The 16729-nt window shown below is 44.4% G+C and overlaps 1 protein-coding gene across 1 annotated transcript in view; it reads right to left on the bottom strand.

The window, feature by feature from the left end:
- Positions 1-16729, bottom strand: part of LOC126109700 (uncharacterized) — a 94076-nt gene that overhangs the window by 25851 nt on the left and 51496 nt on the right. The window contains exons 3-4 of the mRNA XM_049914752.1: positions 14314-14472; positions 6701-6852 (exon numbers count right to left, since the gene is read on the bottom strand). Of these exons, the coding sequence (XP_049770709.1) occupies positions 6701-6852; positions 14314-14472 (311 nt within the window). The remainder of the gene's footprint in view (positions 1-6700; positions 6853-14313; positions 14473-16729) is intronic.

The following is a 16729-nucleotide window of genomic DNA, read 5'->3' on the forward strand; positions in this document are numbered from 1 at the left end:
AATATTTTGAATGTCACGTGGAAAAGTAAATCTTCAGTAGCATCTCAGAAATAGTGGGCAACATCTCTGCCAGAGAGGTTGTGCTGCGAGAGATTGTTAGTAGAACCTTTGCTTGTTAGTGGAGTGCAGTCTTAGACATAGAGAGGAGGAGTCTAGTTGTATCTTGTGATGGAGTAAGATGTGTGCCGGCAATAATTTTCTTACATTACTTTTTATTTATTGAGAGATTTTTTGTAAAATCATTCAGAAGACTTCAAAAGGTACTGTAATAGCGCATTTGCCGACACATCGAAGTGCAGTAATTAATTAGCTCAGGGATTTAGAATTGGAGATTTTTGTGATAATATAGCAATGTGTGAGCACTGATTCTTCTTCAAGAAAGTAACGAGAATTTATTCAGGTTTTGCCACTATTGATGTAAAGTGAATTTTTAATGTTTCAAGAGTTAAAATATTTCGTCTTATTGATGTAAAATTTTGATAATACAGTTAGTGTGTTGTTTTCTCTATCAATCAGCACTCGTCTCTTTATTTCAAGTTTCACATATATAATTTTGCTATTCCGGGTTTTTCAGTAACATAACTCCAACTGACGATGATGTACATCTACATCTACATATATACTCCGCTTGCCACCAAGCGGTGTGTGGCGGAGAGCACAATTCGCGCCAAAATCATATTTCCGCCCTCTGTTCCACTCACGGATCGCGCGAGGGAAAAACGACTGTCTGAACGACTCAGTACGAGCTATAATTTCCCTTGTCTTTGAATGGTGATCAGTGCGCGACTTGAAAGTTCGTGGTAATAATATATGCTCTACATCAAGATCGGATTTCGGAATTTAGTGAACAGCCCCTTCCTCGTAGCGCGCCATCTATCTGCAAGATGACCCACTTCAAACTTTCTATGAGATTTGTAACGCTCTCTCGATGGCTAAATGTACCAGTCACGAATATTTCCGCTCCTCTTTGGACCTTCTTACTCTCGAATCAGACCCAACTGTTAAGGGTGCCATACAGACGATTAATACTCCAAGACTGGATGAACTAACATATTGTAAGCTATTTCGTTTGTTGAAGGACTGCATCGTAGAAACCTCAATCTAGACTTCGCCTTGCCCGTTACTTGTGTAATCTTATCATTCCATTTGAGATCATTTCGAATAGTCACATCCAGATACTTGACGGCTGTTACCGCTTCCAAAGATTGGACGTTTATTTTATACTCGTACATTTATGGGGATTTTTGCCTTGTTATACGCAGTAGGTTACACTTACTAATATTGAGAGATAACTGCCAGTCATTACACCACGCATTTATTTTCTGCAAATCCACATTGATTTGTTCACAACTTTCGTGTGATACTATTTTCCTGTAGGCTACAGCATCATCGGCAAACAGTCTCGCTGTCAATACCATTAACCAGATCGTTTATGTAAATGGAGTAAATGATCATAGCAGCAATGAGATTTATTAGCAGCGAAGTGTTGTGGATATCTCTACAGTTTAAAGCACGCATTGCACATCACGTTGCTAGTAGTTTGAATTTTTATTTGCAACTGGCATAGCAGAAGCAGCAACAGCAGTAGTTTGGAGGCGGCAGCACAGCATTTATTCATTGCTCAAACAGGCAGGCCATTTATAATTTACATGTAATGCAGTTAACATTTCAACAGTGGCATACTTCTCAGATGGGACATATTTTTGGTAGTTATTTATAATTCATATTTTCCTCGTACCAACGGCCTTATCGCAGTGGTAAGACCGGTTCCCGTCAGATCACCGAAGTTAAGCGCTGTCGGGCTGGGTCAGCTCTTGGATGGGTGACCATCATGTCTGCCGAGCGCTGTTGGCAAGCGGGGTGCACTCAGCCCTTGTGAGGCAAACTGAGGAGCTACATGACTGAGAAGTAGCGGCTCCGGTGTCGTAAACTGACAACGGCCGGCAGAGCGGTGTGCTGACCACAGCTGGCCGCAGTGGCCGAGCGGTTCTAGGCGCTACAGTCTCGAACCGCGCGACCGCTACGGTCGCAGGTTCGAATCCCGCCTCGGGAATGGGTGTGTGTGATGTCCTTAGGTTAGTTAGGTTTAAGTAGTTCTACGAGGTGCATTCAAGTTATAAGGCCTCCGATTTTTTTTCTCCGGACTGGAAAGAGATAGAAACATGCGCATTGTTTTAAATTGAGGCTGCGTTCACTGTCAATACGTCCCAGAGATGGCAGCACCATACGGCAGATGGAATTTTACCGCCAGCGGCGAGAATGAGAACTGTTTTAAATACTTAAAATGGCGACGTTTTCCTTACTTGAACAGCGTGCAATCATTCGTTTTCTGATTTTGCGTGGTCTGAAACCAATTGAAATTCATCGACAGTTGAACGAGACATGTGGTGATGGAGTTATGGATGTGTCGAAAGTGCGTTCATGGGTGCGACAGTTTAATGAAGGCAGAACATCGTGTGACAACAAACCGAAACAATCTCGGGCTCGCACAAGCCGGTCTGACTACATGATCGAGAAAGTGGAGAGAATTGTTTTGGGGGATCGCCGAATGACTGTTGAACAGATCGCCTCCAGAGTTGGCATTTCTGTGGGTTCTGTGCACACAATCCTGCATGACGACCTGAAAATGCGAAAAGTGTCATCCAGGTGGGTTCCACAAATGCTGACGGACGACGGTGTGGCATATTTCCAAGCAATGTTGACGCGCAATGACCGGATGAATGGGACTTTGTTTTCGTCGGTTGTGACAATGGATGAGATGTGGATGCCGTTTTTAAATCCAGAAACAAAGCGCCACTCAGCTCAATGGAAGCACACAGATTCACTGCCACCAAAAAAATTTCGGGTAACCACCAGTGCTGAAAAAATGATGGTGTCCATGTTCTGGAACAGCGAGGGCGTAATCCTTACCCATTGCCTTCCAAAGGGCACTACGGTAACAGGTGCATCCTACGAAAATGTTTTGAAGAACAATTTCCTTCCTGCACCGCAACAAAAACGTCCGGGAAGGGCTGCGCGTGTGCTGTTTCACCAAGACAACGCACCCGCACATGGAGCTAACGTTACGCAACGGTTTCTTCGTGATAACAACTTTGAAGTGATTCCTCATGCTTCCTACTCACCTGACCTGGCTCCTAGTGACTTTTGGCTCTTTCCAACAATGAAAGACACTCTCCATGGCCGCACATTCACCAGCCTTGCTGTTATTGCCTCAGCGATTTTCCAGTGGTCAAAACAGACTCCTAAAGAAGCCTTCACCGCTGCCATGGAATCATGGCGTCAGTGTTGTGAAAAATGTGTACGTCTGCAGGGCGATTACGTCGAGAAGTAACGCCAGTTTCATCGATTTCGGGTGAGTAGTTAATTAGAAAAAAAATCGGAGGCCTTAGAACTTGAATGCACCTCGTATGTTCTAGGGGGACTGATGACCACAGCAGTTAAGTCCCATAGTGCTCAGAGCTATTTGAACCATTTTGCTGACCACATGCCCCTCCGTATCCGCATCCAGTGACGCCTTTTGTCTGAGGATGACACGGCGGCCGGTCGGTCCCGTCAGTCCTTTCAAGACCTTTTCAGACGGAGAGTTTTACTCGTAGTCAGACTGCTAGCATTATTGCTGACAGGAGAGCTTTCATAAATTTAACAGAACAGAATGTACTCTCCCCATGAGCGTTGCGGTACACAGTTTAATATTTTGCATTTCCGATTAACTTTTGCATTACTGAACACTTTTCAAGAATTTCGGAATTACCTACGAACTTGAATACGAGCTTAACTGTTCCTCTAATCAAAGTTTCAGTGTTACATTACCATACAGACTAAATACCATTGAACGGGACTATACATTACTGTAAACCAAAAACTAATTAGGTACTTTCAAGAAAGATAATATTTGTTGGAACAAATTATGACTAACTGAAACCATCAGTTGCCGACAGGTGTTGTTGATATACCTTGATGTGGACAGCTGAAAATGTTTACCCCGACCGGGACTCGAACCCGGGATCTCCTGCTTACATGGCAGTCGCTATATCCACCTTTTTTTTTTTTTTTAATCTCATTTTGTTCGCTTTCGTTCGTTGCATTGGCTCGGGGCGGATGCCGTAAGACATCCGTTTCAGTTCGTAGTTGATCGGTGCACTCAGTTTTTTTATTACAGAGGGCAGCTAACCCTTTGACCGAACACGCTGAGCTACCGTGCCGGCGTTTTTTTTTTTTTGTTCGTTGAATCTGGTCGGAGCGGACGTCGTAAGACATCCGTTTAAGTTCGTTGTTGATCGATTGACTCAGCTTTTTTATTACAGAGGGCAGCTAACCCTCCGACCGAACACGCTGAGTTACCGTGCCGGCCACCTGAGCCACCGAGGACACAGATGAGTAGCGCGACTGCAGGGACTTATCCCTTGCACGCTTCCCGTGGGACCCACATTCCCAACTGTCCACAATTCTACTTATGCATTGTACCTTATAGACATTTGCCCACCCACTCATTAATCGCGCACGCTTTGGAGATTCCCGTAAGAGTTTGGGCAACCTGTGCGCATTCGCACAGACGAAGGTCAATGGCTGGGTAGCCTTGAACTATACAGGGTGTTACGAAAAGGTACGGCCAAACTTTCGGGAAACATTCCTCACACACAAATAAAGAAAAGATGTTATGTGGACATGTGTCCGGAAACGCTTAATTTCCATGTTAGAGCTCACTTTAGTTTCGTCAGTATGCCCTGTACTTCCTCGATTTACCGCTAGTTGGCCCCATTGAAGGAAGGTAATGTTGACGTCGTTGCATGTGTTGACATGCGACTCATTGCTCTGCAGTACTAGGATCAAACACATCAGTACGTAGCATCAACAGGTTAGCGTTCATCACGAACGTGGTTTTGCAGTCTTTGCATTGTTTACAAATGCGGAGTTGGCAGATGCCCATTTGATGTATGGATTAGCACGGGGCAATATTCGTGGCGCGGTACGTTTGTATCGAGACAGATTTCCAGAACGAAGGTGTCCCGACAGGAAGACATTCGAAGCAATTGATCGGCGTCTTAGGGAGCACGGAACAATCCAGCCTATGACTCGCGACTGGGGAAGACCTAGAACGACGAGGACACCTGCAATGGACGAGGCAATTCTTCGTGCAGTTGACGATAACCCTAATGTCAGAGTCAGACAAGTTGCTGCTGTACAAGGTAACGTTGACCACGTCACTGTATGGAGAGTGCTACGGGAGAACCAGTTGTTTCCGTACCATGTACAGCGTGTGCAGGCACTATCAGCAGCTGATTGGCTTCGCAGGGTACACTTCTGCGAATGGTTCATCCAACAATGTGTCAATCCTTATTTCAGTGCAAATGTTGTCTTTATGGATGAGGCTTCATTCCAACGTGATAAAATTGTAAATTTTCACAATCAACATGTGTGGGCTGACGAGAATCCGCACACAATCGTGCAATCACGTCATCAACACAGATTTTCTGTGAACGTTTGGGCAGGCATTGTTGGCGATGTTTTGGTTGGGCCCAATGTTCTTCCACCTACGCTCAATGGAGCACGTTATCATGATTTCATACGGGATACTCTACCTGTGCTGCTAGAACATGTGCCTTTACAAGTACGACACAACATGTGGTTCGTGCACGATGGAGCTCCTGCACATTTCAGTCGAAGTGTTCGTACGCTTCTCAACAACAGATTCGGTGATCGATGGATTGGTAGAGGCGGACCAATTCCACGGCCTCCACGCTCTCCTGACCTCAACCCTCTTGACTTTCATTTATGGGGGCATTTGAAAGCTCTTGTCTACGCAAACCCGGTACCAAATGTAGAGACTCTTCGAGCTCGTATTGTGGACGGCTGTGATACAATACGCCATTCTCCAGGACTGCATCAGCGCATCAGGAATTCCATGCGACGGAGGGTGGTTGCATGTATCCTCGCTAACGGAGGTCATTTTGAACATTTCCTGTAACAAAGTGTTTGAAGTCACGCTGGTACGTTCTGTTGCTGTGTGTTTCCATTCCATGATTAATGTGATTTGAAAAGTAATAAAACGAGCTCTAACATGGAAAGTAAGCGTTTCCGGACACATGTCCACATAACATATTTTCTTTATTTGTGTGTGAGGAATGTTTCCTGGAAGTTTGGCCGTACCTTTTTGTAACACCCTGTATATGAGTTGGTGGGCAAATGTCTACATGGTACAATACATATGTGGAATTGTGGACAGTTGGGAATGAGAGTCTCACGGGAAGAGTGCAAGGGATAAGTCCCTGCAGTCGCGCTATTCATCTGTGTCCTCGGTGGCTCAGATGGATACAGCGTCTGCCATGTAAGCAGGAGATGCCGGGTTCGAGTTCCGGTCGGGGCACACATTTTCAGCTGTCCACATCAAGGTATATCAACAAAACCTGTCGGCAGCTGAGGGTTACAGTTAGTCATCATTTATTCCAGGGAAAAGCTTCACGGTCATCAACAGTAACTGTTCTTTCGAGAACAGTTATTGTCTTCGTACATAATATTTGCTGTTTGAATTCTTCTTTTACGATATAATTTCAGATTTAATATTTGACCAGCTTACGTAAGATCTTGACTGGAGTATTGTATTGTATTAGCATTATCAACTGTGTAATGGTCGAGGAGTATTTCGCTACGCCAGTGGTTATAATTTCCCAATGCTGCATGTGAACCTGGGAAGTGGACTCACCCAGCATCGGTGATAGTGTAGCTCCCCAGCGAGAGCTGCGATGTCGCGACATCGATGTTGACCTCCAGCGAGACGAGGAGGTCCTCCGCTTTGGCGTTGATGCTGCCTGTCGGCCCGATGTCCAGGATCTTCAGTGTATAGTCGTACGCTACCTGCAACCGCAGTAAGGAGACAGAGTCAGTCAACACGAGGTCATCTAGTGAGAGCCCAATGTTGTTGCTGCGGTCATCTGCCCGAAGACTTGTCCGATGCAGCTCTCCACACTGGTACAACATGTAGTTAACTCCTCATCTCTGAGTAACTACGAAAAACTATAAATATATCAAGCTGCTTGCTGTACTCGAAACTACAATTTTCGCTCCATCTCCCATCCACAATTCGCTACATTAGGATTTTCACTGGTCCTCAAGGTCTCATGACCTGTCATATCAACCTATACAGAAGAGTCACCTAACATTACCGCTGGATATATTTCGTAAACCACATCAAATACTGACGAATCGATTCCACAGACCGACATGAGGAGAGGGGCTAGTGTAATTGGTTAATACAAATCATAAAAAAATGCACGGAAGTATGTTTTTTAACACAAACCTACGTTTTTTAAATGGAACCCCGTTAGTTTTGTTAGCACATCTGAACATATAAACAAATACGTAATTGGCGTTTGTTGCATTGTGAAATGTTAATTACATCCGGAGATATTGTAACCTAAAGTTAACGCTTGAGTACCACTCCTCCGCTGTTCGATCGTGTGTATCGGAGAGCACCGAATTACGTAGGGATCCAAAGGGAACGGTGATGGGCCTTAGGTACAGAAGAGACTGGAACAGCACATTACGTCCACATGCCAACACCTTTTTATTGGTCTTTTTCACTGACGCACATGTACATTACCATGAGGGGTGAGGTACACGTACACACGTGGTATCCGTTTTCAATTACGGAGTGGAATAGAGTGTGTCCCGACATGTCAGGCCAATAGATGTTCAATGTGGTGGCCATCATTTGCTGCACACAATTGCAATCTCTGGCGTAATGAATGTCGTACACGCCGCAGTACATCTGGTGTAATGTCGCCGCAGGCTGCCACAATACGTTGTTTCATATCCTCTGGGGTTGTAGGCACATCACGGTACACATTCTCCTTTAACGTACCCCACAGAAAGAAGTCCAGAAGTGTAAGATCAGGAGAACGGGCTGGCCAATTTATGCGTCCTCCACGTCCTATGAAACGCCTGTCGAACATCCTGTCAAGGGTCAGCCTAGTGTTAATTGCGGAATGTGCAGGTGCACCATCATGCTGATACCACATTCGTCGACGCGTTTCCAGTGGGACGTTTTCGAGCAACGTTGGCAGATCATTCTGTAGAAACGCGATGTATGTTGCAGCTGTTTGGGCCCCTGCAATGAAGTGATGACCAATGAGGTGGTCGCCAATGATTCCGCACCATACATTTACAGTCCACGGTCGCTGTCGCTCTACCTGTCTGAGCTAGCGAGGATTGTCCACGGACCAGTAATGCATGTTCCGTAGATTCACTACCCCGTGGTTTGTGAAACCCGCTTCATCGGTAAACGGGTAGAACTGCAACGCATTCTCTGTTAACGCCCATTGACAGAATTGCACTCGAAGTCATCACCACGTAATTGCTGATGTAGCGACACATGAAACGGGTGAAAGCGGTGACGATGCAGTATGCGCATGACGCTACTTTGACTCAGTCCACCGGCTCTCGCAACTGACCGTCGGAGCTTTCAAGCGCCAACTTTAGGTTACAATATCTCCGGATGTAATTAACATTTTACAATGCAACAAACGCCACTGATTATTTATTTGTTTATATGTTCAGATGTGCTAAGAAAACTAACGGGGTTCCATTTAAAAAAAACGTACGTTTGTGTTAAAAAACATACTTCCGTGCATTTTTGTATGGTTTGTATTAAACAATTACACTAGCCCCTCTTCTCACGTTCGGTCTGTGGAATCGGTTCGTCAGTATTTGATGAGGTTTACAAAATATATCCAGCGGTAACGTTAGGTGACTCACCCTGTATATTCTCTAAATCAAATTGAGCAACCGACTTCAGATTTAGCAGATTCGATTTACATCTTCGTCCATGAACTGTCAACCTCTGTGAAGTACCATGGCTGAGAGTACTTTCGATTCTACAGCTTACAATGAAACATCCCCAAGTGTAAATTAACGATCGTGATGAAACTTGGCGATAGTACATAAGAGACAAAATAATGCTAAGCGTATTTTTTTATTTTTTTATTTATTTTTTATTTTTTTTATTTATTTATTTATTTTTTTTTTTTTTGCCTGCGCCGAGTTTTACTTTGAAGGGGTAAACCACACCCAGATAGATAATTCGGTGTGTTACATTTAGAGAGAGAATCCTCAAAAGGATGATATACAAAACATGTTTTTCATGTAAAAGTTGACATGTAATTTGCGTTCTTTGTGAGTGTATAATCAACTTCGTAATAATTAGAAATTTTGAGAAATCCCCCAACAACAATAATTAATTTTGAAAAATGAGAATTTTTGTTACAACGCAAATTGAAGAAGCTTCCAAGACACATACATACTTCCGTGCATAGTAAATCTGGTTCCTGAAATACCAATTTTTGGATAATGAGCTATAAACAATGTGCTTTTGCATTATTTTCAACAAACGTAATTTAAATATCTGAACATTCATTACTATAGTAGTTATTTATCTTAGTTATATTTGTTTTAGGTTTGAAATTGTTACTTTAGTTTTACATTCATGTTATTGATTTTTTGTTTTTTAATTTACCGTTTCAGATACATGTAGTTTGTACACTGAGGTTATAAATAAGTCATTATTATCATACAGAATCCTTACAGTAATGATAATATGTAAGCAAATGCATAAAATATAAGATATGGCATGTTCTGTCTCACACGTTCTCATCGGGCAGGCTGCATCCGAACAGTGTCAAAGGCAGCAGGAATACTGTGCTCCAGTGTCTCCACATCTGCAATGGGCTCCGCATGCACAGTACTTTGGAGATGGCCCCACGTGAGGGTTCAGAGCTGATGGACGAGCAGGCCATGAAACTGGAGCATTGTAGGGTTGACACTTTACTGAATAAACCTTTCGCAGAAGAGTACCTGTGCAGGAAAATCTGCCGCTGATAGTGTTTCGTTTGGTATGCTGGTGTGTTCTGTTCACATGTTGCCCATGGCTAATGAGTTGGAGAAAATGAGTTGTAACATGGAAACAAAGCGTTTCCAGACCCATGTTCACATGTTCGTCTATGGGCGGGGAATGTGTCCTGCAGTTTGTGCCGTACATTTTTGTTACAGCCTGTATATATGGGGAAAAGATGAACTGAGACTCATTCTAGAGACAACGATTCAGGACGCATGTGAGGAAAACCTCTGAGATGGCGACTTCCTAAAACGTCAGTTTTTACTGAGCATCTGGGCATGAGGATCTTGGGAAAGCTGGAAGGTGTTGGACATCCAGTCCTCATCGCAGCATGGATAGGTGGGATTCTTGATTGCTCGGTAAAGCAGAATAGGCGACTATCTGTGACATATCTAAGGACAGAATAAAATGTTGGCGTTTCAGAGTACATAGCAGAATTGGGGCTCTGCAGTAGATGATGTGTTCCTCAGTTGATCTAACTACAATGGCAGTTACGACGGTTGTGTGTATGAGTAGCGGAGACTAGACTGTGGATGCACAGAAACATCGCCTGGGCATATGCATCATTTTGCTCGTTACACCAGGACGATAGGGTGTGTCCTGGCATGCTGTCACACAGAATACCGGGCTGTGTATGGTGACATACATGCAAACACATGTAAATCAGCATTACGTCTTTAAATGCAGACATTTTAGTTTACCCATTTCCGTGACTCTTACGTATACAACTTAAAACTACACATTTACTGTAACCAGTCACAATTTTCTGTAATTTCCACTATGTCTTTCAGAAGTTTAAACACCCATCTTTAGTTGCTTTTATGTCATGTAAGTGGCATGGGCAGTTGCTATAAATCTACCTGACGAGATTTTAAACTCCGAAACGCATAGTGGAACTAAAACAAACTATGTATATAACAGGCCTGTACTTCCCATTGACATCGATTTGTATACTGGATAACTTGTAAGTATCTCCAGGACTTCAATATATCTCCAAGTTTGGCGTAGTTGCAGACTAAACCCATTGAGGAGATGTATATCAGAACATGCTGATATGTCATCCTCTCCATATTGTCGCATCGATTTAGTTCACCACTGCAGATAGGCAACACAGCTGTCTTAGCAGCAGCAGTGTCTTCAGTGAATCGCACACACATGCTTTTCAACTGATATTGGGGTTTCCCGCAACACAAATGGTGTTAGCGATGGACATCTTCCCTGTGAACTAGGAATTTGGAGAACTGCTGTGTCCACTGATACGTGGCCGCTTTCTGTAGGTCTGGCTGTTTTCATGCCATCGTCTCCTGCAACCTTTGGAATAATTATCAATTGTGTATAGGAAATAGTTTTTTAGATTCTTTTCATTGCATGTTCCACACATGAGTGTTAAGGCTGACTCGCTGTAGATGTAATTTAGAGTATGTTAGCTAAGTACAGCGGACTGTTGCACATGAAGAGAAAGTACCAGGTGGTTAGAACTGAGTGCCGCTACTCGTGAAAGTCGTGTGGACTGTAACCATACCGTGGTAACGAAACGTTGTAGACATGTTAATGCAGAACCAATTTACGCTGAAAACCACCGTTCTGAATTTGGCCGCCAGATGCATTTCTGACACTGTACAGTGTATGACGGTATGACGTCCACGTTGTTATTTGACAAGACATAATATGAGTACACAGTGTGGCTATAGAGAAGAGAGACCTTGTGCTGTTTGCGATACAGATTTATATGTGAATGGCAGCAATTACACTGCTGCATAGACAGAGTATGTGTGATGGTATGACATCCACAATGTCATTTGACAAGCCTTAACTTCAGTGCACAGTATGGCTATTGTGTGTGGAGACCATGTGCTGTTAGTGGTACTGCTTTATGCGCATGGCAGGAATTACAGTACGGCACTGAGAGGGTATCGCCAACTGAAGGATGTGATGAGAGGCCTCATGTCATAAAATGGTTTAAAGAAGATAATACTGAAACTGGAAAACATGGGTGAGTTTGGTGTGGCACCTGGAGGCTCAAGGTGTCCTGTCCTGGTCGAAGTCTTTTTGGAAATTTGTGGTAAAATCCTATGGGATCAAACTGCTGAGGTCATCAGTCCCTAAGGTTACACACTACTTAATCTAACTTAAAGTAACCTACGCTAGGGACAGCACACACACACCCATGCCCAAGGGAGGACTCAAACCTCCAATGGGGCGAGCCGCGCAAACCGTGACTATGTGCTTGAGACTGTGCAGCTACCCCGTGCAGCTACCTTGAGCATCCGGGTGGACGCAGTGGTTAGCACACTGGACTTGCATTCGGGAGGACGACGGTTCAATCCCGTCTCCTGCCATCCTGGTTTTCCGTGATTTCCCTAAATCGTTTCAGGCAAATGCCGGGATGGTTCATTTGAAAGGGCACAGCCGATTTCCTTCCCAATCCTTCCCTAACCTGAGCTTGCGCTCCGTCTCTAATGACCTCGTTGTCGACGGGACGTTTAACACTAATCACCACCACCACCACCATCCGGATGGAAGTTATTGACGAGGGTGCTGTTGCTATAACTGACCATGCATGTAGTGCTAGTGTTCAAGAATCATCCAAACCATGTTCAGCTGTACGGATAGTTTTGCAGTGTATTTTACACTGTACCTGAACAACATGTAGATGGTGCAGCAACTGTAACGTCGTGATTTTCCAGCACCGTATCTGAAATTGCTTTTGCTTTCTGGCAAGGATCGAAGTTGATGACATGTGGCTGGGCAATGTTCTGTGTAGTGACAAAGTACACTTTACACTACAAGATGCAGTTAAGACACACAACAGCTGGATTTGGGGTACTGTTAAACCATGTGTTGTGGACAAAGTATCATCACACTCGCCATATGTTACCATGTGTTGTGGATTCACAAGCACCTTTATTCTTGATCCATTCTTCTCTGAAGACAATACACCCAGAGGGCATGTCAGGTGAATCATGACATGTGTTTTGATAAAATCCTTGTGCAGCATGTAATTCCTGACTGGGTAGAGCATGAATGTGTGCAAAGCACCATTTTCATACAATATTGGGAAACACATCATGCCTCTCGCTCAGTGAAAGATCTGCTTCATGCAACCTTTTACGAATGCGTTGTGTACAGAGGTTTCCCAGATGCATGGCCTGCTAGATCACCTGACGTGAATACACGTGACTGTTGGCACTGGGGATATCTAAATGAATGCGTTCACCAATCTCTACCTGATCTGATAGTCAGTATACAGCAACATGCTGGTCTCATTTTGCTGCTGCTGCTGGGAGCAACTGATGCTTCATCTGTTCAACATCTGCAGTGCTCATACTGAACAAACTGCACAAGCAGCAGTTCATAATAAAATCAACAATATGTCTTTCTCAGTTGTTGGACATTTCCTGCCCACATACAGTTCCTAATGCATGACATATGGAAACATTTCTGTACCTATTCCTTGCATTGAGAGCGCCAGATATGCAGCTGGTAGCCAAAGCTGGAACTAACTTGTTTTCCAGCGTTAATCATTTGTGCATTAATGCACTCGAATACTTAACAAGTTTTGCTGCCATGCAGTAGTTACAGATCACACTGGATAGGTGTTACTAACTGAACTTCAGTTATTACCATCTGATAGTTGGAGATGTGTGTCACAAATTGTGTTGATCACAGTCTAAGCAGAAAGAGGTTTACTTGCCTATGACATAGGCAACCAGCAAGGCTGTGGATTCGAGGCAAGGGTATTGTGGAGAAAAGGCAGCAAGAGCTAGGTATGCAGGTAGTTACGGATGTGGTGGGTTGGCTGACACGACAGATAGAACAACAGTCACTTACACAGAACGTGGGGAGGTCCAGGAGTGAGTTGACACGACGAACGGAACAACAGGCACTTATGGAGACCGTGGGGAAGTCCAGGCAAGGGTTGAGATGATGAACGGATCAAAAGGCAGTTACGGGGACCATGGGGAGGTCCGAGAGTGGGTTGACACGACGAACGGAACAACAGGCAGTTATGGAGACCGTGGGGAAGCCCGGGAGTGGGTTGAGGTGATGAACGGAACAACAGGCACAGAGACCGTGGGAAGGTCCGGGAGTGGGTTCACGTGACAGACGGAACAACAGGCACTTACGGGGACCGTGGGGAGGTTCGGGAGTGAGTTGACACAACGAACGGAACAACATGCACTTATGGAGACTGTGGGGAAGTCCAGGCGTGGGTTGAGACGATGAACGGATCAAAAGGCACTTACAGAGACCGTGGGGAAATCCGGGAGTGGGTTGAGGTGATGAACGGAACAACAGGCACTTACAGGGACCGTGGGGAGGTCCGGGAGTGGGTTGACACGACAGACGGAACAACAGGCACTGACAGAGACCGTGGGGAGGTCCGGGAGTGGGTTGACATGACAGACGGAACAACAGGCACTTACAGAGACCGTGGGGAAGTCCAGGCCCACGCTGAACACGTGCAGCGACGAGTTGACGTAGCGGACCTTAGCATCGCCATCCCGCTGGAATGTGGACAGGTCGGTGAGCCAGCCCTTCTTCAGCGAGATCTCTGTCTTGCGCTCGATGCCCAGTGGGTCCGTCTGGCGACAACAATACAGCAACCACCCGGCAGTCAGTCTACAGCTTTTGCTATAAAAGATTGAGACTCGGTTGAACTGCACTATAAGATACACCTTTGAAGGGAATAACACAATACAGTCTGGTGTGTTGTTTGTATTACAGTTGTTATGTGGCTGTATAGAGTGATTAAGGAAGACATGCAAATATTTTAATATGTTATTCTACAAGAAAACTAAAGAAAAGAATTCATATAAACATAGGTCCGCAAATGTTTTGTTACAGAGTTATGGCCCAAAAAAAATTTTTGCCTGAAATTTAGCTAATATGACGCCATCGCAAAACTGTACAAAGTTAAAGTAAAGCATGATTTCCATTATTGTTTTTGGTCTGGTGACTCTAATAAAACACATATCGGACGTTTATCTGCAGTAGTTTTCCAGAACGTCCAGAGAAGCAAAGATTATTTGCAAGTAGGTTTCATCACTTTCCATTAAGAATATGGAAATGTTTATGTCATTGTTGGCAACCGTTACTCAGTTGTTTCAGTCGTTTCCTAACCTTGAAACGAGTTTTTTCTGTAATGTTCACTGGAGCAACATAACAACAACAGTGTATTTACAGGGTGTTTCAAAAATGACCGGTATATTTGAAACGCCAATAAAAAATAAACGAGCAGCGATAGAAATACACCGTTTGTTGCAATATGCTTGGGACAACAGTACATTTTCAGGCGGACAAACTTTCGAAATTACAGTAGTTACAATTTTCAACAACAGATGGCGCTGCAAGTGATGTGAAAGATATAGAAGACAACGCAGTCTGTGGGTGCGCCATTCTGGACGTCGTCTTTCTGCTGTAAGCGTGTACTGTTCACATCGTGCAAGTGTGCTGTAGACAACATGGTTTATTCCTTAGAACAGAGGATTTTTCTGGTGTTGGAATTCCACCGCCTAGAACACAGTGTTGTTGCAACAAGACGAAGTTTTCAACGGAGGTTTAATGTAACCAAAGGACCGAAAAGCGATACAATAAAGGATCTGTTTGAAAAATTTCAACGGACTGGGAACGTGACGGATGAACGTGCTGGAAAGGTAGGGCGACCGCGTACGGCAACCACAGAGGGCAACGCGCAGCTAATGCAGCAGGTGATCCAACAGCGGCCTCGGGCTTCTGTTCGCCGTGTTGCAGCTGTGGTCCAAATGACGCCAACGTCCACGTATCGTCTCATACGCCAGAGTTTACACCTCTATCCATACAAAATTCAAACGCGGCATCACCTCAGCGCCGCTACCATTGCTGCACGAGAGACATTCGCTAACGATATAGTGCACAGGATTGATGACGACGATATGCATGTGGGCGGCATTTGGTTTACTGACGAAGCTTATTTTTACCTGGACGGCTTCGTCAATAAACAGAACTGGCGCATACGGGGAACCGAAAAGCCCCATGTTGCAGTCCCATCGTCCTTGCATCCTCAAAAAGTACTGGTCTGGGCCGCCATTTCTTCCAAAGGAATCATTGGCCCATTTTTCAGATCCGAAACGATTACTGCATCACGCTATCTGGACATTCTTCGTGAATTTGTGGCGGTACAAACTGCCTTAGACGACACTGCGAACACCTCGTGGTTTATGCAAGATGGTGCCCGGCCACATCGCACGGCCAACGTCTTTAATTTCCTGAATGAATATTTCGATGATCGTGTGATTGCTTTGGGCTATCCGAAACATACAGGAGGCGGCGTGGATTGGCCTCCCTATTCGCCAGACATGAACCCCTGTGACTTCTTTCTGTGGGGACACTTAAAAGACCAGGTGTACCGCCAGAATCCAGAAACAATTGAACAGCTGAAGCAGTACATCTCATCTGCATGTGAAGCCATTCCGCCAGACACGTTGTCAAAGGTGGATATGTGGAAAATATCGTACTATAGTGTTTCCCAGACCGCAGCGCCATCTGTTGTTGAAAATTGTAACTACTGTAATTTCGAAAGTTTGTCTGCCTGAAAATGTACTGTTGTCCCAAGCATATTGCAACAAACGGTGTATTTCTATCCCTGCTCGTTTAGTTTTTATTGCCGTTTCAAACATACCAGTCATTTTTGAAACACCCTGTAAGAGTTTGTATATTATTTATGAAAAAGGGATGTCTTTTAAATTTACAACACAGGAATACGAAGATATCATGTTTATTAATGGCAGGTGTGATGGTAATGCTACGGCTGCAGTTAACGAATATCGCGTACGTTATCTAACACAGAGGATTCCGAATGCG

Source organism: Schistocerca cancellata, chromosome 12 (genome assembly GCF_023864275.1).
Source record: "Schistocerca cancellata isolate TAMUIC-IGC-003103 chromosome 12, iqSchCanc2.1, whole genome shotgun sequence".
In the NCBI taxonomy this organism is placed as follows: domain Eukaryota; kingdom Metazoa; phylum Arthropoda; class Insecta; order Orthoptera; family Acrididae; genus Schistocerca; species Schistocerca cancellata.